The 23,937-nt window shown below is 42.9% G+C and overlaps 8 protein-coding genes across 14 annotated transcripts in view; 3 read left to right on the top strand and 5 right to left on the bottom strand.

The window, feature by feature from the left end:
* pum (pumilio) overlaps positions 1–1,962 on the bottom strand; it is a 188,216-nt gene extending 186,254 nt beyond the window's left edge. For 5 of the 6 annotated variants that reach the window (XM_065865315.2, XM_065865318.2, XM_065865317.2 and 2 more), the window contains exon 1: positions 1,869–1,962. The gene's annotated coding sequence lies outside the window, so the exon portion shown is untranslated. Of the gene's footprint in view, positions 1–1,086; positions 1,217–1,868 lie in introns of those variants that run through there. The other variant, XM_065865316.2, reaches the window with a different exon arrangement.
* A 980-nt stretch (positions 1,963–2,942) lies between these two features.
* Positions 2,943–6,303, bottom strand: D1 (D1 chromosomal protein). The gene is made up of 3 exons (XM_017070573.4): positions 6,160–6,303; positions 5,319–6,023; positions 2,943–3,975 (listed from the first exon to the last, which is right to left on the bottom strand). Exons 2-3 carry the CDS (start codon positions 5,755–5,757, stop codon positions 3,293–3,295), a joined length of 1,122 nt encoding a protein of 373 aa, XP_016926062.4. The 5' UTR covers positions 5,758–6,023; positions 6,160–6,303; the 3' UTR covers positions 2,943–3,292.
* Positions 6,304–6,993: 690 nt separating this feature from the next.
* On the bottom strand, positions 6,994–12,299 carry Vps15 (vacuolar protein sorting 15). Of its 2 annotated transcripts, XM_065865332.2 has the most exons (8): positions 12,075–12,299; positions 11,822–12,008; positions 10,497–11,543; positions 9,425–10,435; positions 9,153–9,366; positions 8,077–8,710; positions 7,404–8,018; positions 6,994–7,333 (listed from the first exon to the last, which is right to left on the bottom strand). In XM_065865332.2, the coding sequence occupies exons 1-8, from the start codon at positions 12,170–12,172 to the stop codon at positions 7,102–7,104; spliced, it is 4,038 nt and encodes a 1,345-aa protein (XP_065721404.2). In that variant the 5' UTR covers positions 12,173–12,299; the 3' UTR covers positions 6,994–7,101. The 2 variants fall into 2 exon arrangements, with proteins under 2 accessions (XP_065721404.2, XP_065721405.2); XM_065865333.2 differs by lacking the exons at positions 6,994–7,333; positions 7,404–8,018; positions 8,077–8,710 and adding an exon at positions 8,810–9,008.
* Positions 12,300–13,934: 1,635 nt separating this feature from the next.
* LOC108006970 (uncharacterized) lies at positions 13,935–18,071 on the top strand. Its single transcript, XM_017070576.4, has 5 exons — positions 13,935–14,929; positions 15,300–15,448; positions 16,356–16,635; positions 17,162–17,482; positions 17,846–18,071. Exons 1-5 carry the CDS (start codon positions 14,156–14,158, stop codon positions 17,924–17,926), a joined length of 1,605 nt encoding a protein of 534 aa, XP_016926065.4. The 5' UTR covers positions 13,935–14,155; the 3' UTR covers positions 17,927–18,071.
* A 617-nt stretch (positions 18,072–18,688) lies between these two features.
* On the top strand, positions 18,689–19,958 carry St2 (Sulfotransferase 2). The gene is made up of 2 exons (XM_017070569.4): positions 18,689–19,070; positions 19,267–19,958. Exons 1-2 carry the CDS (start codon positions 18,736–18,738, stop codon positions 19,880–19,882), a joined length of 951 nt encoding a protein of 316 aa, XP_016926058.4. The 5' UTR covers positions 18,689–18,735; the 3' UTR covers positions 19,883–19,958.
* Positions 19,959–20,144: 186 nt separating this feature from the next.
* Positions 20,145–21,835, top strand: LOC108006985 (uncharacterized). The gene is made up of 6 exons (XM_017070592.4): positions 20,145–20,404; positions 20,457–20,693; positions 20,755–20,895; positions 20,952–21,107; positions 21,172–21,627; positions 21,689–21,835. Exons 1-6 carry the CDS (start codon positions 20,189–20,191, stop codon positions 21,812–21,814), a joined length of 1,332 nt encoding a protein of 443 aa, XP_016926081.3. The 5' UTR covers positions 20,145–20,188; the 3' UTR covers positions 21,815–21,835.
* Positions 21,804–22,818, bottom strand: LOC108006986 (mitochondrial dicarboxylate carrier). The gene is made up of 2 exons (XM_017070593.4): positions 22,382–22,818; positions 21,804–22,265 (listed from the first exon to the last, which is right to left on the bottom strand). Exons 1-2 carry the CDS (start codon positions 22,816–22,818, stop codon positions 21,827–21,829), a joined length of 876 nt encoding a protein of 291 aa, XP_016926082.3. The 3' UTR covers positions 21,804–21,826.
* On the bottom strand, positions 22,775–23,607 carry Ibf2 (Insulator binding factor 2). The gene is made up of 2 exons (XM_017070595.4): positions 23,376–23,607; positions 22,775–23,309 (listed from the first exon to the last, which is right to left on the bottom strand). The coding sequence occupies exons 1-2, from the start codon at positions 23,558–23,560 to the stop codon at positions 22,880–22,882; spliced, it is 615 nt and encodes a 204-aa protein (XP_016926084.2). The 5' UTR covers positions 23,561–23,607; the 3' UTR covers positions 22,775–22,879.
* Between the last annotated feature and the right edge of the window lie 330 nt (positions 23,608–23,937).

The raw sequence follows: 23,937 nt of genomic DNA, 5'->3' as shown, positions 1-23,937 counted from the left end.
TTCTGGACGGAATTAAGCGCCCCCCGCGAAGGGAAGCAAAAGCGCAAAGACAGCCGTGAAAAGCGGGGGGTGGTGGGGCGTGAGGGGAGGGGCGGTTGAAAATGGAAAACACATAAAATTAACATACACACAGAGGAGCAGAAACAACAAGAACAGCAACAACAACGATGCCGGCAGACGATGAGCGAATGCGACAGAACGAATGGCGAAGAAAACGAAACGAAGACGAAGGCGAAAGGCGGCCGCAAACATTTGAGGTTACGTTTTCAGCGAGAAGAATGCGAGTGGGTCGGTTTTTTTTTTTTGGTTGTTTACGAGAATCTCCATCTCCCTTTTCTCCCTTTTCCGTACCCCCCCGTCAAAACGACTCTCTTCGAGGAGAGACAAGTGCAGCATGCGAAAAGGGATAGGGAGACAGAGAGAGAGCGAATGCTGGGGCCCCTGGAAACACGCACACACCCACAAGCACGCTCGGGAATATAAAAACAAACATAAAGATAAACCATAAAAGAGATGGCTGACAAAACAAAGGAGGCGCGGCCAATAAATAATTAATAATTAAACCCATTGAATTGTTTAATACTTTAGTTGGTAGTTAGGCATTCTTATTGGGAAAAGCACGTATATACAAATGCAAGGCGTCCCGAGAGAGAGAGCGAACGCACTTACCCACACACACAGACGTACACAGGCAAGGGTGGAAGGGGCGGCGGGGAGAAGGAAGAAGCAGAGCAGCCAAATGGCCGCCGCTCAAAAGGAAGAACACGATGGAATAAGGAAATAATGAAACACACACACGCACAATCGGAAAAATATTTCAGCAACACAAAAAAGAAACAGGAATCATATCAATTATTCAGGCACACACTTAATTGATTTTTACCTTTTTCGGCCAATATACTAAGTAAATTCGCAAACTATTTATACATGTTTGCATACATATATACAAAAAGCGGTCTGGAAATACACACACATACACAAGCCGCCGTAGTGGAAAAGGAGACCCGATGATGACAATGTAAAATGAAACAGGAGTAATTTACGGTTTTTTGGCATTCTTTTCTTCCTTCGTTCCGAAACACTTACACATGCACTTAAAAAAGCCTTCGCATTTGCATTTCCTTCGATGGTGTGAGTGTGTGTGTGCTCTCGTTATATACGAAATTTAGAATATTTAAATTACAATTATTTACACAGGATGATGAAGAAGAAATCGGCCAGGAATTTCTTCAACGTCGCCGCCGTCCGAAAACGATAATAAAAGCGAAATGCAAAGACACACTGGCCAAATACAACTACAACAAGGAGCGAGAGAGCAGAGAACAAGAACCCCAAAAGGAGGGCAGTGTTGGCAAACGTGCGAAATCAACAGAGAGAGCGAGTGAGCATGCTCAAAGAGAGCGGGGGTGTGAGCACAAAAGACCGACAATTTATTTTACTTTTATTAACATGCGCGCAAAATATTTATATAAATTGATTACACATTTTCCTGTTCTTTTATCATCCCCAGTTCTCTTCATTCTTCACCCTGGCAAATGAATTACGCTGCGCCGGCCAAATTGTTTATATATTATTTATCAATCGATTTTAGGGGCATGCCAAATTTGATTAGACGCCAGACGCACACAAACACACACAGCCGCACAAACAGCCGAACACTCGCGCATACATACACACACACAAGAGTGTTTGTTTTGTTTTTGTTTGCGGCTTTTTTTTTTTTTTATCAGTTTTTGATTCTTTTTGCAGCCGCATATTTTGTTCTTATGTACTGCCGAGTGGCGTTGCACAAATAAGTTTCGAATTATCACTAAAGTGTAGCAGTCTTAAAAATCTTTTCATATTTTATCGTTGTTGGGCACACACACCTTAGCTTATTTGAAAAATTTACATATTACAAGCACGCCGTTCTAGGTCTGCTTCTTCTTACGCGCGAACATTTAGTAAGGCAGCAGCACGACTGTTCAAATATACCATCACTCTCCAAGCATTTTTCGGGTACTTTGGTACTCAAATCTGCGCTAAAGTACGGTCTCATCAAAAATTGGCCGCGATAGCCGAGACACCAACCTGTTATTTGCGTGTGACCGCATTCGAAATCTCGTTTGTATATCTGGTATTTTTGTGGTATATACCGATATTACGGTCTCACAAATGGTTAGCAGCGATAGCCGAGTCACCCTCCTAAAAATCGCGTGTGACCGTACTTTTGCGCAGATTTGAGCATAGTCACCACCGGATACTACTGTGGGCAGTTAGGTGAATTTTCAATTTAAACTTTAAAATGCTAAACTTTAAACATTTATGTCAATGTCATTATCAGTAAAATATTTTCACTTCTGTTGACCAAACGATTTTTCGACCAAAGCGCTTAATTTAAAAAAATAGTCGTTAGGACAAGCTAAATTCATGATCACGGGAGATGAGACTTGGATTTATACTCACGTGAATTGAAATCGAAAGGGACGTTTGATTTGGATTTCCACGTTGTAAAAACGAGTAGCAACCATATTCCGGAATGATGGCAAAGTATAAACACATATATACAGTGTATATTCTACACCAAAACACTATGTTTCCTAATTAGCCAACTATAATTAATAAAGTACTAAAGCTATTGGAACAGACTCATTTAAACTAACAAGTTTCAGCGCGCACAGAGAATCTTTTAAATCAACAGCTTACAAACAGTCGGAAGATTCCTTTTTGATAGTAGGTATTTTTAACAGACTTTCCCCCTTATGAAATTTCCAAGATTGTTCATAACCCTACCTAACCACCTATAAATAAACTAACACATTTAGGTCTAATGCGTTTATTTAAATTTGTAAACGATTGAAATAGCTGCAATCAACTCAAATTACTTGTTACACTGGATTTATTCCGTAAAAATTAAATGGTCTTCTTTGGAGCCTTCCCCGCAAAACAGAAACATTTTGAACTACTCTAATACATATATGTTATTTATTTGAAAATTGCAATCAAATTAGAAATCGTTTTTCCAAATTACACGTCATTACAGAGGAGTGCGGCAAACGTCTTTCCGTTTTCTCAGCAATAAATCGGAATATGTATGTAGTTAATGTTTGTTGTTTAAGGATGGGAAGGTTCACGAAAGTCCAGAAGTTCCTGTCCTGGTTTTTTTGTATTTTGTGGTCTTATTTCGTGCTTAAGGTTTCATTTCTTATTCGCAGATAATGGGTTTTTCATTTTTTTTTTTTAATATTCATTTTGTGTTGACTTTAAGGGATGGGTTTTGGGTATGGAAATGTTTTTTGTTTTGTTTTAATTTTTAGGCAGCCACCGATTCGGCATCGTTGTAGACATCCGAAACATATTCCTCGTTGCCATCATTGTCGCCATCGGAGCTCCACTTGAGGCCATCTCCTTTGGTTGGTGTGCCATCCGGACGACGTCCCTCTTCGTTCGACTCCTTCTTGCTGTTGTTGTGCTCGCCCTCGGTGGAATCGGCATCATCTTCATCATCGTTTGTGGCTTTGGATGGGCGACCACGTGGCTTGGGAGTTCCCTCCTTGGCCGACTTGCTGGGGGTGACAGCGGGACGACCGCGCTTCTTTGGCGCCACTGCCGTCTTCTCCGGCGAGGTTTGCACCTCCTCCACGGAGTTATCGTCGTCCTGATCATCGCCATTATCCTCGGCCACCTGCTTCTCGGCGGCGGGAGCGGCATTGGCCTTTGGGCGACCGCGTGGACGACCGGTGGGCACGTAGGCGGTGCTGCCACCGCTGCTGCCGCCCGACTTGTTCTGTGGCGGACGACCGCGCTTCTTGGGCACTGGTGGCTCATCATCACCATCACCATCGCCATTGTACTCGTCACCCTGTGCCCGCTTCTTGGGTCTTCCCTGGCCGCGTCCCGATCGCGATATGTTTAGGTTGACGGATCCAGTGGATGGGCGGCCTACCGGACGACTTTCCTCAGTGCTGCTATCATCATCGTCGTCATCCCGGTTGTCTGTGGTGAAAGGGCAAAGTCAGAAATTAAATATAACTCGTGGAACAGAAAGTTAAATAATAAAAAAAATTCTACCATGTTAGAAAAAGCTAACTAAACTTTATTACCAGAAAACCGTGGTACAGGTCTCTTTCAAAGAACTTGTCCATTTGCAGGCATTTATTTTTTAAAATGCTCATAAAACCTTTTTTAATTTAATTTATTATTGCGTTGTAAAGTTTTTTCTTTTGATTCTAGTTAAGAATATTTACTTAATAATTGTTAGACCACTTGTTAGTTCTTACGGCTGATCACGACTTGAGAAAACAAATGCTCTACTTCTACATATATGTTAATAAATCAAATAAATAGTTTTAGCCTTAACTTTGATTATATTCAAATTCTACACCTAAACTTATTTTGTAGGGACAGTTTCAATCAAAAGGTTCTTGCAGAGCAAATTCCGAAGGTAGGCACCTAAAGTCTACCTGGAGGTCTGTGAAAATCCCCAGGTAGCGAAGAGATAAAGGTTTGAGTTAGTGTAAAAAAAACAAACAAGAGCCCATAGTTTGAAACGGGACGGTCCAATATGTGAAGATTTCGAAGATACGCAGAAGTAAACATATGAAAATAAACTGCGCTGTACGCGATTAACCGGCGTACCTATATTTGCTTTCTGAACGCAATCGACAAAAAGAGTGCAATCTGTACTTTTTTCAGGACATTATCACTTTGGGAGTTATAATTTGAAAAATAAATATTTTTCACACCGGGTTATACTTTGTAAAACTATTTAGTTATAAAGATTTATGACCTTCATACATTTTGTTTTTACCTCATTTCTACTTTACTTTTACTTTGCATATTGGATACACACTGTACCTACTTAAATGCGTAATGAAACTGGAGGGCCGTCCTACAAAGGGATTATTGCGCTTGAAAGTTTAAGACGTGTTTGCAGTTTTTCTTTTGCTAAGAAAAATGGCAAATTCTTGTTATTATGAACATATGTACTTCAGAATACCCAATAAAAACAAATATGCGTATGCCACAAAGTTTTGGACTGCTGTACTTGGGACACATGTGGAAATTATAGGATATGCGTATTATAACGTCAAGTTTGTAAAGGGGTATGTGTTGTTGGTATGGAAAGATACATTTTTATATGTTAAGTAACACTACTGTACATGGGTTTCAATTGGGTTGTTATGGGATTGTAGACTTTGTACTGCTGTACATGGGATATATGAGTAAACTATAGGATAAGCGTGTTATAATATGTATAAACATGTATTTTGGATGCTAAGTACTACTGTACTTGGGTTCTTTAGGGTTATTATAGGACTGTAGACTCTTGTACTTGCCTTCCTCCTCGCTATCGCTGGGCTGGTGCTTCTTGGGCCTGCCGGCCTTGCGTTTTTTGGCGGAACCAGGCGACTTGGACGAATCGCCACCACCGCCGCCGCCTCCAATGCTCCTGGGACGACCCCTGCCCTTGGCCGGCGGCGAGGGGGAGGGGGAGGGAGAGGTTTTGTTGGCCAGCTCGTTGCCGGAGCCCTCCTCCTCCTCATCCTCGTCCTTCTCCTGATCGTCGTCGTTTTGGATTTTGGACGCCTTGGGCGGACGACCCCGCTGACCTCCTCCACCGCCGCTTGATAAATTCAATCCCTTGTTCTTGGCGGGACGACCGCGCTTTTTGGCGCCCGGCGAAGCTGACGCCGACGCCGCCGCCGCTGAGGAGGATCCACCACCGCTGGCTGCCTTTGGAGGTCGGCCGCGTTTCTTTACTGCAACTTCCTCCATTTTTCCTTTTTTTCTGGCCGGTATTTAATTAGCAAACGAATAAAGAAAATCCTTCTTCGGATCTTTTCTTTTCTGCGCCTTTTTTAGCGGCGTCCCTTCACACACACACACACACGAGCACAAGCTTCGTCTCTCTCGCTCTCTTTCGTTGGGTGCAAAATACACAAACACGCTCGCTCTTCGGCTCGCTCTCGAGACGCACACACACACGCTTACTTATTTTCGCTTGCCTCTTCTTCTTCGCTTTTTGTTTGCCGAAAATCGAGCTGGAAAAATATGCAGAAAAACAATTTCAATTGCTTGCTTAAATGCGTGATAGTGCAACACAAAAAAATTGTGAAAAATTGCCTGGAAAATTACAGTTTTTTGTAGAGCCGCGAAAGGCCGCCCCGCGTTACTTACTTGCTTCGCCAATTTTTTTTAATTGTAAAATACGCGCACGCTAGTAGAGGTGAGAAACATCGATTTTAAAATCGATGTCATCGATGTTTTCAAAGCGTCGATAACATCGACGGCAATCGATGTTTTACAAGCCTACATCGATGTTTTCCATCTCTAAGCCCGGATACTAAAGGAAAAGGTAGGACCGCTCACGCTCTCTTTTCGGAGAGCAAGGTCAGAAATCTTTTATCTCGCTTTTTACGTTCGACGATGGTTAACAACACTGTTAAACCGTTGTAGATTCAAATTTGAGTTTTAAATGTTGTGGTTATGATATTTCGTTATAACTATGTTATTGTTATAAAACTTAAATCCAAAATTAAACAAACAATCTGAGTAATACTTACATTCCTTATATGGCGTCCGTTGTTTTATATTTGGCAAATAAAATTTTAAAACGAAGAAAATAAAAACACAACACAACGATTTTTTGAAACAACGAGAATCGTGAATTGTATTATGTATTTTTAAAATCTCATTTTGGTTTAAAAAAGAATTAAAAAACCACCAAAAAATGTAAGAAACAAAAACTAACTTTTGATATTCCTACTTGTCCGATCGAAGGAAGTTAAGTTCTGTTACATGACAGAAGCGAAACCTTATAAACATTTGAAGCAAAAACTTTTGACTCCTGGCTTACTAGAAGAAAATTCATCATAACCGAACTGATTGATTATATTTATTTAAAATTGAAATATATACTATTTATATTTTTATGATTTATGGCCCAAAACATTTTAAAAGATAAATATAGAAGTACACTAAATTTTAAACCATAGAACCACAATCAACATATAGCTTTTTAGACCACAGTTTACAAGCAACTGTTTATTTAATAGTTAGACATATTGCAGTTTATTAGGCTAATCACAGTTGAATAATTAAATACTATTAAGCGGGCGCTCACTTCCACAGCTTGATGACACCGTCTCGCGATGCCGAGGCTATGTAGATCTGGCCCTTGTCCTTGCACATCAGTAGATCCGTGATGGCGTCGTGGTGACTGGCCGTGGGCATGTCCGGCCCAGAGCGAGGATTCTCCTCCGTGGATGAGCGCAGCTGCTGTGAGTCGCCAGTACTGGCCATGGAAATGATTTGCTCCTCAATCACCTGGCTGCCATCGATTAAGCGGGCACTGGAAGATAGATTTACACATTTAAATATGTTGGATTTTATAATAATTATTATAATATAATATTGTTTACCCGTAGCTAAAGGCCACATCCGCCAGATTGTCATTGGCAGCCGGCACCTTGAGCGAGGAGTTCTTAGGATTGGCGATGTCCCAGTACCGGATGCGCTGATCCGAGCTGCCGGTGAGAATGAAGGGCGAACCATCGACCACTCCGCTGAGGATGCCGCACGTGGTGGCAGGATCACTGGGACTGGCGCTGGATAAAGCCGCCACCGGGCTGGCCCACAAAACCGTCTGGCGCTGACCCGTCTCGATGTTCCACACGGACACCTCGTTGTTCGACTGCGAGGCGGAGATGAGATACGAGGGCTCCGTGGGATGGCAGGCCACTTTGCGTATCCACGAATCAGCTGGATGTTTGATCTCGGCAATGGGCAGACGGAAGCGCAGGTCCCAGCAGATGTGCTTACCGCCACTCGTTCCGGTGGCCAACCAAGAGCCAGTGGGATCCGCACATATGGTGGTGATCACCCCGTGGCGGAGTTCGTTCTGCAGCCGCCAGGCGCTGTGCTGCATCCGTGTGTCCCAGGCCACAATGCCGCCGTACAGCGTGGCGTACACGATGACACTCTGCGTGGCCTGGTCATAGGCGTGCATGTCCACAACGGGTCCATCTTTATGATCACTACAATTGAGAGGGGATATATTAAATAACAATCAATAAGTTCATTATGCGATCTTACTTCTGATTTAGGGCCTGCTGGAGCGTCATCTTGGCGGAGTTGCGATCGATCCGCATCATCAGAATGCTGCCATCCTTGCCGCCCACCGCTAGCGATTGTCCACTATCACAGGCGGCCAGGGCGTAGATGGGCGTATTGGCCGAATAAACCTGCCTCGACTTATTCACCCCCTGATTCCCATTGAGTTTGCTGCAATCCCACAGCCGCACAGTGCCGTCTATGCTGCCGCTGGCGAAGAGCGAGCCGTGGGGACGCAAGGATGCCAACTTGATCACCGATTCCGAATGCTCGTGCAGATGGGCCACCAGGGTGCCGTTCATCCGCCAGCCAGGTGGATAGGGCGTCACAAGCTTGTCGTAACTGCAGCGCTGCGAGATGGCCAGCACATTGTAGCGCCTCTTGATCTTGGCCGTTAGCGATTCGAGATCCTTGCGGCACTCAGAGGAGCGTTCCAGCCAGCAATTTCGCTCGGGCATCGTGTATTCACCCAGTGAGGTGGCCGCACTCACAGTGGCCGTTGGAACGCCAAGGACCACAGCTCCAGAGGCAGGACTTCCGGCCATTCCCCCGGCTCCCAGCGGAGTGTTCGCTGCATCCGAGGCGGGCGATACCATTGTTGGTCCCTCGCTGGATCCTGGAAAGGTATCAGTATTGGTAGAAAAAAGGTTAATTAATTAATTTAACTATTGAAAACCATATAAACTTTATTATATTTAAAAATAAAATACATAAATTAGAAATTAGACGGAAAATATAGTTTTATTTCGTATAACCTCTCTAGTAATTTTATAAAAATCGAGTCAGGTATTAAGAAAAATATATAAATGGGGAATTAAACATTAATTTTAGTAGTGATACCAAAAACATTGAAAGTCTCTCTGGATATTTTATTTTTCAGCGTATAAATTCCCACAATCCGGAACTAAAAATAGCTGAGAAATTCATACAATAGATTAAGAGTACTTTGGAATTTAAAAACAAAGAAAGTTAAATGGATTTGAAATAATTTAGTGCACTTGTAAATATCTGATTGTACTTAATGAACATGAAACCCGGAAAAGAAATCATATACTTACGGTTCTCTAGGGGCATTTTGGTGATTTTGTCCGCCAGCGGATATTCATGACAAGCGACTTGCTTTCGCGTGACCACGATGCGTCCGTTGCCAGAGGCAGTGTCGTCCAGATCCTGCAGGGACTTGTGCTTCATGGAGATCAGGAAAGGGTTCATGGCCAGCAGCTGCATTTCGATTAGATCCGTCAATCCCTCAGAGCTTAGGCGTCTAAAAAGCTGCAAATGAATAGTACAGTTAAGATAATTTTAATCGAATTATATAAAAACTACTCACGTTCCTTAGGGTCTGTCCCATCTCCTCGAACTGCGGCACAGCTCCTTGTCTGGCCTGGTTGCGAGCTCTAGATCGATCCTCCAGCGCTCTAAGAAAACTGTGGATGTCCTGGAAGCGCAGCACGCTGTCGAAGATCTGCCGCGGCACTGGTGGATGCACACAGTCCAGCAGGATGTGTGGCTTCTCCACCTGGATAAGCGGCGCCTTGAGAAAAGCGCCTATCGCAGGCATAATCTTGCACTGCACATCGATGGCGCTGAGGTTGCGTGCAGTGGTGGCGATCATTCCACAGATCTCGTGACGAACCCAAAGATTTGGATGGCACAGATAACAGGCCGTCTCTTGGACAATTTCCGTCACTGCCGGCTTCTTGATGTGACCCAGTTCGATAAGAATGGTCACCGCACGTATGGCCTTTGCGATGACGAACTCTTCGCGATCCGTAAATCCTTGCTGCAAAAGGGGCACCAATATATCAGACGCCTGCCAGCCCACATAGCCAGCCACTCCGGCGATGTTGTCATAGAAAGCCCCCCTCAAGTTCTTGTCCTCGTCATTCAGGAAGGTCATTATGTGCGAGAGTATCACATCGTTGGCTTTCTCCTTGCCAAAGAACGCGCACAGATCGCAAATGCCCGACTCCATCAGAGTTTGCTTAACCACCGGTTGGGAATCCGTCAGGAGACTCAGTACCGCCTGTCTTACTATGTCATGGAGGGCATTCAACTCCGCCTCGTAGCGCGGAGTGGGCATCTCATTCGGAGCATTTCGCTGCGTCTCCTCCAGAAAGTAGACAGCGCTTTTGGCCAGAGCAGCAATATTCCGGGCAAAGGCCACGCGAACAATCACGGCACTTGATTCGCTGGCCAAGTCAGTGATGGAGGGAAGGATGTACTCCGGAAAAACATTGGCATCGCTGCGCGGAATGTCCTTTACCATGCCCAGGCAGGCGGTCAGCGTTTCGATGGCCTGAACTTGCACCTTGGCTGGTGATTTCTGGGCCAAGTGCAGCTGAAAAAGATAATGAGAATAAGTTTAACGATACAAATCATTGTCGCACAGAAGCACTCACAATGTATGGCAATATGCGGTCCAAAATGGTCTCGGAAGTGGTGTACTTCGATAGCTTTTGCAGCAGTTCCAATGCAGCAATTTTAGTGTTCGACTGCTTGAGACCACGAATGCAGGATGTGACCACAGTAATGATCAGAATGAGACCATCATGCTCCGGTGGCAGTCGAGCACACAACGTGGGATCCTTCTTTTCCTGCTCACCATCCTTATCCTCCTCCTCCGGAGTCACATCCTGGGCCTGGGTCAGCACCTTTATGCAGTGCCCAATGTCCTTGTGCAGACACTGGATCTTGTCATCCGGCGACATTATCGGTGTTGAGGAGAACATTTGCAAGTACGACTGCAGGAAGGAGTAAAAGTATTCGGGAAACAGCTGGCCACGCTCCTGATCCAAGTAATCCTCGGCGCTCTTTCGGTTCATCGAGTGGATGTCGATCATGGAGGCCAGCAGGTTGCGTAGCCTCTCATTTTCGATGCCAGCCAAATGCTTCTCCACCAGATCCCGCTCACCACGCCTGTAGGCTAGCAACTGTGAGAGTTCAAAGGGTGCAGTTCCCTCCGTCCAGAGCTCCAGTAAGGCGCAGCCCGCTGAAAATATGTCCATGGCTGGTAACAGGGTATTTCCAGCATAACTGGGTGCCAGTCGAATGATGGAGTCGGTATGAATGACCGACATGTTGCCATTGCCGCCATCGTCATCCGAAGCCAGTGTCTTGACAAATCGCTCGGGGGCAATGTAGCAGGTTCGCCTTCTACTCGTATCGAAGAAGTACGTATAGTCCGCCGGATTGTCCTCCGGCAAGTAAGTGGGCTTAAAGGAAGCAAAGTCTGAGAGCAGGATCCAGTTCCAGGAGGTGATCAGGATGTTCTCCAGCTTGATGTCTCCGTGGCAGATCTTCTGTTTGTGGCACTGGTTCAGGGCGCACAGAATCTGGAACGTGATCCACTTTTTCTCCAAAACAGTGAGAAAGGGGCGTGTGGACACGCGATCATAAAGACTGTGCTTAACATATTCCCTCATTATATAGGCTGCCTTGTCAATTAGCTGAAAATAGGGAAGAATTAATAAAGTTATAGAAGATGGTGGTATTAAAGTTAACATTACTTAAACTTTGAGTAAATCCTTTTAAGGTTCTAAGATACATTTTTTCTCTTTAACATTCATCATTCAATTATAGAATTTCGATGACTCAATAAAAGTATAGATAACCTTAATTACTTTACGAAAGAGAACATTTGATTGGATTGTATTCTATATGAGTTATAAGTTATAACCACATGTTTCTTGATGTAAGTAAGTATGAAAAATGGGTTTAAACAAACCTCAACCCGTTGAAAGGGTAAACAATTGACGGCATTGGCCAGCGAAAGTGTCTTCTTAATGCCCTCCAGTCGCTCCTTGTGATCCTCCAGCGGCAACGTGGGATCGTGCTTCACAAACACCTTGACCACTATCTGACCCTCATCCGTTTTTGCCTTGGCCACTTTGAAGAATCGCGTGCTGCCCATGCTGTGGAAAATCAAAATTCGTGGGTGTCAACAATTTTCCTGTGGAAATGCCCCCCTTTTCACTCACTTGGAACTGAATGTGATTTCGGATCCAAACTGGCCGGAAAAGTAGTGCTCCACCGCATAAATCTGCGACGGGGCAATGCCCACCAGTTGATTTCCCATCCTGTTTGTAATTGCGCGCTGTAATGTCCGCAATAATTGTTAATTTTATTAATTTCTTCAACAATAACAAGAAAACGAAGTCTTCGTTTTTTCTGCGCAGCCAAACAGCTGGTGGCGGTGGCGATAACCACTCGCTGTTATCGATAGTTACACTGTTCAACATGATTAATTTTTCCCTAATTTTTTTCCTTAAGTATGTATTTTGTTGTTGATAATATGTAAACAAAAAAACCAAATAATTTTAAGCTTAATTTTTTTAAAAAACAATTTATGAGTAAAGAAATCGGTTTTTTTTGATCGTGTAGAGTCCTACAAGAATCGATAACAACGATAGAAAAAAATACAATTTAAAACGAAGCGCGCGTATTCCCAAGTGAAATCCAATTACATTTTGAGCATGTAAAAGAAATTAAAGTGAATGGTGCTATTAATCATCTCCATAATTCACTTGAATATCGAGTATGGTAATAACTTGTGGGGAAAGGTCATCACGGTTGAGATTAAGAAGACCATAAAGAAATTATAGAACTGGAAAAGAGGGATACACCTCTTTAGCTTCGCATGACGAACCCATTAAACGGATTATAAATTTATGTAACGGGCACACTGCAATCCATTTGTTGAATAAATTCAAAATGGGCCATAACGACGGCCCAAAACTAACCCACAAACAGTCCAGGTGACAAATGTGCCAAGCATTCAATTGGTTTGCTTCAGCAACTCGTAAAGATTGTGGAATTTTGTAATTGAAATGATAATACCCTTTATTATAAAACAGGTTAACAATTAGCATTTGTAACATTATTTTTAATAAATACTACAAATTGAAAAATGATCTATATTTCGAGTAGGTGATACAAAATAAATGAAATTAAGATAATTTTTCAAGACTTTTTTACATACATGTTTTTTTAACATTTCCAAACCATTTTAACGTGGCCAACATCTTAACTTTTATGGCATACCCGGTGAAAGAGACCCAAAAGTCTTGTTTATACTCGTATTTACATAAAAAGCCCAAGCAGGCGGCATTAACAAAAACGTTGGCTCCGAATCTGACTTCCAATGTCCACCAACCACCATTCCGAGAAGAGAACTTTCAAAGCGGACGATCGTGTGTAAAAAGAAAGTAGGTGGGTAGGTAGGAAACATAAACAAAGTGCGGAGCTATAGAACAGGGCACACAGAAAAAAAGATAAAGACCTTTATTGCAATTTGTTTTCCAATAGAAAATGTTTATTGAAGTAATTCAACTTGGGGTTTGTGAATATAAGATAAAAAGCAATTGTTAATTTCTAACTATATTTTTTTGATGTACGTTCGCTCATACAAATAATTTCCTCTCATGATAACATATTAAATACAAATTTAAAATAAACCATAATATACTAGTCAAAGTATTAAACTTTAAGATGGTTCTTATAACAATAGTTTTGTATATTTCAAAGTAACCTAACTTTAACTGAGAGATATTTTATTATAATCTTTGATGATCAAGTTAAGAATTATATTTTTTCTCTGTGGAAAGCAAAGCGGTTCTGCTCTTTCTCCCCCGTCTCGTTTATTTCTGGACGCAAAGCTAAGCAAACCTGACGTGTTTAAAGCGCAGGCGTAAAGAATTCCGCGAGAGAGTCTCCGTAGAAACAGGTGAGAGAAGAGATGGGGATCCGAAGAAAGGGGGATCGAGAGAGCCAACGTGGGCCAACGAACATGTTCGAAGGCCCCAAGAATCGCTGGCTTAAGAAGTGTTACAAACTGGCGCAGTCTCGCAGAAGAAAGAAAGTTTTCGGCTGTGCTGGCTGTTCTGCGCTGCGATCTCCGATCTTAGTAATATCTCACAGTAGATATACATATACCCATAATTCCAGTTGATATATACCCATTCCGTGTGCTCAGTGGAGCGTCTTCCGCGTTTTGTGGCTGCGTCGCTTAATTGGCCCAAAAGTATCTCAAGTGTGTGATTGTGAAAGTTCCTGAAGAATAATGTACGTGAGACGAGCCCTGCTCTTGGCCTGCCTGCTGTGCCTGCAGCCGCTGAGTCCTTCACTGGCCAGCGAGGATGAGTCCAATCCGCTGCTGGACATGGCCTCCATGTTCTTCCAGGAGGCGTTGTCCAACCAGAATGGTGGTGGCAACAACAACGGAGGAGGCGGTGGCGGAGGAGCTGGTTTAGCGGGTGTGGCCTCGCTGCTGGGAACCTTCATGCAGGCCAGTGGTAAATCCGGAGCTGGTGGCGGCGGCGGCGGTGGTGCTGGTGGAGCCATGCAAATCCTCTCGGGCTTGGGCAGTCTCCTCTCCAAAAGTGGCGGTCAGGGCGGCGGCTTTGATCCCTCCATCATTGGCAATGTCCTGGAGATGTTCACTCAGGGTGATGATGAGGAATCGACACCAAACCAAAGGCGCACCAATGGCGGCGGTTCCGAATCTGGCATTGGCCTGGATACCATCCTCCAGGTGGCTTCGGCCTTTATGAACACCCAGGGATCCAACGATAAGGGCGCACATCACCATCAGAAACGAGCCGCCGGCGAGGAACCGGAAAGCGATAACGGACTGATGAACCTTCTGCCCTTGGTGATGCAGGCAGTTAGCTCCTTCGCCGGACCCGAGGGTCAGAGCACCCAGGAAAAGCACAAAAGCCACGCCTGGGTGTTGCCACCGTTCCTGGAACACATCCACGTGCTGTGGGATCACTTTTCCAACTCGGAACTGGCCGATGCCTTGTACGAGAAGTCCGGAGTCAACAAGATCATGAAGGTGGATCTCTAAATAAGATTGAACTAGACATAAGGAGCGTTTTGTTCTTAGGACTTAGATATATACTTGAAATAGAATGATCTTATTTTCTAGACGATAGAGTTTGCAAAATCAAAACAAAATCAACCAAAAATAATAAAAAAAACATCAAAATATAATAATACATTCAAATTGAGATAAAAATTCTTTAAAAGCCTTCGAACGGATTTTAGACTTATAGATAGTATGTTATAGTAGCGATCTATTTTACAAAAATGATTTCAATTCTTTGAAATGCAGTATATTTTTTATCAGACTTTTTCCAACTTAAATTCCCAACATGTCCCTAAAAATTTGTAAAACTAACTTTTCTACTTATCTCCTCCTTCAGGGCTTCAAGGGCAACGACGGCAAGTTGGACTACGACAAGCTGTTCGAATCGCTAAACAACCAATCCTTCCGGCGGAGGTGGATCAAGTCGGCCACACTCTACCTGGCCGACTGGGCCAGTTACTTGGCCAATCCCGATGTGTATCTCAGGTGAGTTTCAGCCGGCTTACATACGTGGCTCGATCCAAAAAGCGTGTTAATTGTGGATCACGTTCTGCTCTGCAACGGTCCCAATGCATTTAGCACCTGGCTGCGATTCTTGGACCAAGTCCAAGTCCAATTCTTGGACCAAGTCCAAGTCCAACTCCAAGTCCAATACCAAATCCGATTCCGATACCAAACAGCTGCTCCCAAAGCCTGTGCTAACCATTTCCCGTTAGCGACAACCCGTTTCCCATCGAGCATGTTCGATGCGGCTACCTTTTGACCCACTTTTTTCGGTGCTGGTGCTTTTAGAACGTGCCTGCTAATCCAACTGGTCAACAGACCCAAGTTCCATGTCCAGGCTCTGATACAGTTACAGTTGATATGCAGAAGATACAGAAGTCAACGGCATCGTTAAAACAAACAAATAAACAAAGCGGACCAAAACCGGTTGCCCGATTTTCAGCCAGAGGAAATTGCTTGAGAAGGCTGGGTACACTTGTCTTAAAAATCGTAATGAAATAGAAAGAAAATTTTAAATCATTGGAGTCTTTACTTATCATTGAACAGAATAACTCTCTTAACTATTTATGTATACTTTTAACTTCAGTTAAGATAGTATAAGTATAAAAGATCCAAAAAATAACTTGAAAATTATACGAATTATAAGTTAAGGTCATTTAAAAAAATTATTTTTTTTCAGTGTACGTCTCTGAATCAGAAATTTTTGCATGACTTTAAAGTAGGTCAGGCTTTGGCGTCTCAGACTTCTTGGTCTTCTATTTTTTCGCGCTGCCCCTCCATTAGACAGCAACAACAGCGTACAACTTCCACTTTCTAGCGACCCTTTCACTCGACGGTGCTGCGTCATCGAGACTCATCAATTGTCCGCTTTTCCCCTCTTTCTCTACAGGTACTTCCAGACGGCACAGATCATGTTTAACGGCCTGCTGAAGTCTCAAGGTTACCCCAAGCAGACCCACTTCGATCCCTCCCGTCCGGGCGAGACCATCTCGAATCTTTTGGACCATGTGGCCAAGCACCATCTGAACGTTAAGATCGATTCCAGGCAGTACGTGAAGCCGGCAGTGGGCTATGCCAAGGAGCTATTAAAACTCGGCCAGGCACGCGGATTACTGCAGTTCAATGCCACCGAGATCAGCGACAAGCTAACGGATACGCTTAACCTGGAGGTAAGCAGATTCTCTGATTCTCTGATCTGAGAACTGGGTTACTTTGTCTTTAATTGAAGCTCTTTATCTGCAAATAGGAAATAGCTGCGGTGAAAAGTAAAGCGATAATTAAATAGCGATTCTAGGTAACTCAAGTAATGGTATGGGTTTCTAACAGTTATATCGACATGGTTCTAAAATGTAGTGTTTACCTAATGCCTAATGACATGATACTTTTGTATGCTGTTCTTAAAATGCTTATTCTTTTATTATGATCTGAAACAATTGATGACATATTAAATAATGATGGGATACTATTTTAGAATTTTGTTTTAGGAATTCTTATAATTTGCAATGGTTAAGACTTTTAAGAGCTTGAAGTAATAACCGAAGAAGATATGAAGTGATCTAGCAAACAATTGCTCTAACTGCATCTGCACTGAATACTTAACTTGGATCAAATTAAATTAATTACACCACTATTTCCTCCTCTGTTCCATGGCTCACGCACTCGATCGAATCCAACAATGGACCAAATGCCAAACAGGTTATTGAACCGGTGCTAAAAGTCCACCGCGCCTACAGATACATCTCGAAGTCGCCGCAATGCGATCGTTACGTGCTCTGCCAAATGAATGCAGAGGCACTCGATCAGCAGGAGAAACAGAAGCAGCATGACCAATATCAGCAGCACCACCAGCCCAAGCAGCAGCAGAATCGACAGACATCGGCGTCTGGACTAATTGCCGGAGTCAGTCCGAAAATCGTCAAGATCGGCAGCATGGGTGCAGCGATCTTCATTAGCACGGAAACAGGTACGCCGTTCTGGACGCTATTCGGTGTGATCAATGCGCCATACAATTGCGAGGTGAGTAACGGCCACAATGATGCACAGAAAGAAATTGGATTTATATAAAAGAAGGAATAGAAAGTGGTACTGAAAAGTATTTAAAAATCTCTGTAGAGATTTTAAATCATCTAAGAGGTTACCTAAAAGTATGCTACGACAAACATAATCTCTTCTTCACAAAACTGGTTGTTAGCATACGTTTAGACCCCTTTAATTAATATTAGGTAACACCAAATATTAACATTTTTGTAGTATTAGATTTTTGTTGCACTTATTTCCAACTTTTTAAAAACTTTTCTAATCTTAATAAAATTTTTTTTTTTCTGTACCTCTCTATGTCGCCGCTTTCTAACCGCTATTTCTGCAAATGTCCGCCAACAGGCCAAATACCCAGTCGACTGCAATGGTTTCCACGAGGGCGAGGCCAAGGTGACTACGGAATACATCCACAACGAGCTGTAGTCGCCCCATTCTGGGTGCAGATCAAGATGAAGATCAAGATCATATCCGGAGACGAAGGCTCATTAAGACGATTTAGCTGTAATTGAGATAAAGATTTCGTGTGTATATAGTTTTACGGATTGAAATACATTTAAATTTAAACTAATTTGTTCAACTTTCTTTTTTATTTCTATTTGACTTTTTCGTACTTTTTAAAACATGTATTATAAACAGCCAAATTATTTTTTACCTTTTTTCTAAAGAAAACAAATTAAAAAAAGTTAAAAATCATACAAATTGAATTGTTAGTAACAATGTAAGACTAATAAAATATTCATGAGGGTCATAAAAACTGAAGATCATTGTCTAACTCTTTCTAATGATAGTTGTTATGTACTGATTGCTCCATTTCTTTGGAGTCAACGAACCGCAAGAGAAAAGCTATCCAACTACAGTCGGACTCTCCTAAGTGGAATCTTTGCTAACTTAAAGTAGGCAAATTACAAATAGGTTTCAGCTTCTAAATTGTAGACAATTTTCAAGAATTTAATTTAATTTCGATCAGATTACCTTGAATTCAGTTAATTTGTTTTGGTATATGAACCTGTAAAATCAATTAAATTGATGAAAAGTTATTAGATCTTCACTTTAGATAACATGTTTAAAGCTTTTCCCGCACTAAAACCAGTTAATGTGTTTGAAAACTCGCCAGGGGCATTTTCACAATTTTCATTTCAGTGGCTCTCTTGAACGTGGACTTGCAACTTCGACTTGACTTCAAATTCATTGTGCTTTGAATTTTTGGTCTTGATAGTCGATACATTTTGATCATGCAGCTTATCTACCGCGAACTAGAGGCGGACATTGTCCGTCGTACAAATGCTGTTTTCCCAGCTCAAAATTGCTTTGTAGAGGTGCTTCCGGATCATTTGATCATTCCGAGGAAGTACGTAGAGCTGGGCGAATCCATCCGATCGCTTCCTGTTTACCAAGACGATGTATGGATGGTCTCCTATCCGCGCACTGGATCCACTTGGGCTCAGGAGATGGTGTGGTTGCTGGGTCATAAATTAAATTACGTAGCCGCAGAGCAGGACTTGCGATTGCGATCACCACTTATTGAACTATCCGCTTTATTCAGTACCGATCATCACGAGACGGTGGCGTGAGTATTCAAGAAAATTACCTCATAACAAATTCCGCTTCAAGTATTTCGATTATCTAAATTCTATCTAATTTGTTAATGGTAACTTTTTTTTGAAATCTTAAAGATCACTTACACGGTTATAATTGTAATATTTATAGAAAGTCCCATACAGTTTTCCAAGCTAATCAATTTAAACTTTCTCTTTGCCTGTCAGGCAAAATTTTGGAAATACCGTCGATCTGGTTCGCAATCTGCCACGCCCCCGCTTTGCCCGATCCCATTTGTCCTGGCAACTATTACCCGAGCAATTTGAGACGGTGAAGCCAAGGATCGTTTACACAGCTCGAAATCCAAAGGATCTGTGCGTTTCGTACTACCACTATTGCAAGTTGTTGCATGGAATCAATGGGAACTTTGAGCAGTTTGTAGATCTCTTTTTGGAGGGACTCACCCCAATGGGGTCCTATTGGAAGCACGTGCTGCCCTTTTGGAAACGGAGCCAGGATGAGAATGTGCTGTTCATCAAGTACGAGGACATGATCAAGGATCTGCCAAGTGTGGTTCGTCGCTGTGCCCGATTCCTTGGTGTTCAGAGTCTCCTAGATGCATCCAGTTTGCAAACCTTGTGCGATCACCTTACATTCGATAAAATGCGGGCGAACAAGGCGGTCAATCTGGAGCAATTGCTTCCGGATTCGTCTTCCAAGTTTATTAGAAATGGAAAAATCGGCGACTGGCGTAATCACATGGGAAATGAAATGTCCGAGCGTTTCGATGCCTGGAGTGAACAGCATATTCGCGGTGCTGGATTAACCTTTGACTACGAATAAAAGATAATCCTATATAATTTTCGTAGTAATTTTGGTTAATTCTGTAATTTTTTTTAGAAATTTAAGCTCTAACAATCAACAAGGTTAATAAAATGCCCTATTCAAGATTAGCCATTTGAAACTATATCTTGATATTTTAGAAATGATCAATGATCAAAAAAATCCGGAATATACCAAAAGCGACCAAAGAAATACCAAAAACTTTCTTTCTCTCTCCCACCTCTAATCGATAAAAGTGTTATCGAATTTAGCCGGCACTCTTGTTTACTTCACAATTTTTTTAATTTTTTGTTAAGTTTATACAAAATGACAAGCGACGACTCCACCGAAGCCCTGGTGGCCCACATGTGTGAGCTGGTGCAGTTCTACATGCTGCCGGAGTTAAAGGAAGATCTGGACAACATCCAACTGGAGGCGTCGCAATTCGAGAGCTACCATTCACTACTTACCCAGGATCTGCCCAAGCTCTACGACTTTGTGCAGGAATTCCTCCAAAAGACTGGCGATGCCGGGCACGAAGAGGTTGCAGTCCAAAAAATTGTTATTCAATAACTACAATCTAGTTCCATTTTAGCTGAAAGTCAAACTGCTCTTGCTAATTTGCGAATTGACAGCGTCTCCCACTGTTTACCAACTGAAGGATGATTCGGGTAATCTCTTAAAGAATGCAAATGATTTGGCCAAGAAGTTATCTGCTAACTGGTGGGAGTCCACGGATGCCCAAATACTAAGATACTACGAGAAAAAACTTCACAGGGATTGTTGGAAGAAACAACTGGGAGCAGTGCATGGTTTTAGCAGATATCTGGAGGTTAAGTGTAGCACTTTATATATCCCAACGGTTTATTTTATTCCCAACCTCTTTCTCTCAGCTTCGTTATGGGAACAAATCCAGAATGCCAACTCAAATGCTGGCCTTTTCCCTTTCAGTAGGTCTAAATGTACGGGAATGCTACGATTCTATTTACAAACAACTGGGCGTCAAGATCTTCTCAGTCATGCTTAAATATAGCGTGGGTTAAACGTATCCCTTCAACAAAGATTTTTAATAAAATAGTTGATATTACAGGATCCCAAAGATATTCAGGAGCTAAATGTGCACAGCGTGATCTATGATCATGCCCTCAAGGATGCCTACAACATGGAGTCCACTGAAGCCATCGAATCGGTTTGGAACTGCATGTATTTATGCCTGGATCACTTTGTTGATCTTGATTCTTTTACGGTTGGTAATCAAACAAATTCGCGGACCGCCTTAACCTATGTATTTTTCATAATATACATCTTAGTGGAACCAGTGCGACGACATGCTGGAGCGTCTCATCCAGAATGTGACCATGTCCTCTAATCCTAAAATCTCCATCTGCCTGCTGCAGGCTATTACACGACTTGGCTACTACTTTACAATCAATCGCCGCAGTGTGGAGGCTGCTCTGGCCACGGATATTAGCCAGCCAGATAAGTTGGCGGCTTGCCGGGAAGAGTGTCTTGCGTTGAACGCCAGCACCAGCTTTCGTTGGGCCAAGGCCATCCTGCAAATGCTCGTCCTGGAGTCGGATAAACTGCTACAAGGCGCCGAGGTGTGTGCCGAGCTGCTGGAGCAGATGCTAAGGTGCTATCTGGTGTGCATCCTGCCTATTCCCCTGCAGGCCCTGCACTCGCACCTGCCCGAGTTTTATGGGAAGTTTGTGGCTGTGCTGATGGAGTGTCTAGTAACCCATAAGAGGGTGCCTCCAGTTCTAAATGTAATGTTTTATATCACCACCCTGTATTCTCAGTTAAATCTAACAGTCGTTTGTCCTCCAGCTTGTTCTGCGATTCACGGAAATCTTCAGCTTCCAACTGGAAAACTGCTCAATCCAAAAAATACCCTCTGACTTGGCCGAATTCCCCGAGGCTCTGACAATTATACATTGCAAGATTTTGGAATAAATGTGGGTGACTTTATGATAAGTAGCGATCTAGTAATACACGATATACTATTGTTGCCAGCAAGGTGTGTGGTACAAGAGCTAAAAGTGCCGGCCTCCATCCAAAGAAGAAACCTCTGTAGCCGTGTCTTTTTATAATTTTGCGGCACATGTAGGAGTAGGAGTGGTGACCATAGGAGGATTCGTTCAACGTAAGAATGGCTATGCCATCCACAGGAGTCATAATGACCGTTATAATGCCGCCCGTTAGGGCCATGGTTATGAGATCGCTGAGCCAGGGCTCGTCCAGTCCGTGGAACCACGATATCAAGGTATGAACCTTATCGCTAACGGGGTTGTACAGCATGGCCACGGATGTGCTGGAAAAGGCGTTTATCTTCCAACCGTTAAATAAATATATGAATCCTCCCTTCCTGTACATGCATTTGAGTCCTAGCCAGAAATTCCGATAGCTAAAAGAGAAGGATAAACTTGTATAGCTTCGAATGTATACATATACAACATCACAGGTATTTTCTGGTTTGGAAGTAAAACCTGAAAATGCCTGATTATCTTTCCCTTTCTTTACTTGCGCCTCTGGTAGGAACTGCGCGTCAGATCCGCCTGCCGAATGACCGCCAGTTTGGCAAAGGGTGTGGCCATGACACCGCCCCAAAATCCGGTTAGTCCCAGGACCGTACTAGTGTTGTACGGCTTCAGCATCAGCACATACTTGTTATCCCGTAAACTGTAGAATAGAGTATATGTGGACAAGGTGTGTACGGTACAGCGCAGCCCGGATGCCACAATGCCGTAATAAAATCCGGGTAATCCATGCCTGGCCATCAGCCGGAACATATTTTGCATGTTTAGACGACTATGGTGGATCACATTTGCCTGGATATTCACCCGAACCAGCTCCATGGGATGCGACAGCAGCTGCGCCGTCATCTTGATTAGAAAGCCCACATACACAGGCATCTTTACGAATTGCTCCAACGAACTTCCCGCATCGCTATTATTCATTATCTTTACAAATTTATATATTGAGAAAAATTTTAACTGTTTTGTACTTAAAAAGCTTAGGCTACTCGCACTCGGCTCGCAGTTTTGCGATCTCCAGCTGGGTCTTTTTCGCCTCCAACATGGTGACGCTTCGTTTTAGTTCCGATATTTCGCTCAACTTGGTAAAGTACTCGGATTTGGCCACCAGGTACTCCGTCTCCGCCTTTAACAGATCCTTAGCCTGACGGTTGGCATCGGACGGGGGATGGGGCACCACTTGTTCCAGATCGGTGAGATAACTCACCAAGGTGGACTCCGGATTGCGCCCGCTACCCTCGTCCTCGTCCAACATTTTTTCCACTATATTGCTTGTCGAATACTCAATGGTTTGAGGAGTTGTTATGGCCGGTTCGATGGCGGAAGTGTTTGGTTCCGCCGGAGAGGAATCCGTGGCTTCTGTCTTTATGCCCAGCTCCTCGGTGAGATCCTCTCGGTACTTTGTGCAGGATTTCCTACAAACATATTCCATTTACAGACTGTACTTGTAGAAAAGAGCGGGAAGCATTATTTATACTGACCTGTGGATAATCAGCCTGTCTATACTGGTGTTCGATTGGCATTTACGGCAATGGATGCACAGGGCCCGGTACTTCTTGGCGCCCCCATCCTTTTCCTGTTTAAAGGCCGGCAGGAAACCAAGTTTTTTCCACGTTACGTCTTTTGAAACGCCACCAGCGCGTTTGCCTTTTTTTGCCAGCGACATTTGTTTTACATTCGGTTTATGGTAAATTACGTGAAAGTGTTGATCGCTGTAGAGTCAACCGATGTATCGATAACACGGAATACTTTGCTATCGATGGTCGCTATTATTTGAATATTAATTAATTTATAAGATGTTTAGGACTCTTGAGGTGGGTAAAATATAAAAACCAGTCAACAAAAATATTTATTATAAAATAAGCAAGTATTCTGATCGAAATAATATATTTTATTTTAACTAAACATATTTTTGTATTTCAAATAACTAAGATTTATGAAAAATAATTAAAGTAAAAAGAACAGGAAAAAAAATTAAAATTGGTTGGGCAGCATCAAACCAAAACCCGGTTTTTAAATGTGGCTATATATTTAACCGTCCAA

Source organism: Drosophila suzukii, chromosome 3, assembly GCF_043229965.1.
Source record: "Drosophila suzukii chromosome 3, CBGP_Dsuzu_IsoJpt1.0, whole genome shotgun sequence".
NCBI classification, from domain to species: Eukaryota; Metazoa; Arthropoda; class Insecta; order Diptera; family Drosophilidae; genus Drosophila; species Drosophila suzukii.
Note: the sequence above shows the minus strand (reverse complement) of the source record. Positions and strands in the feature narration are given on the sequence as shown.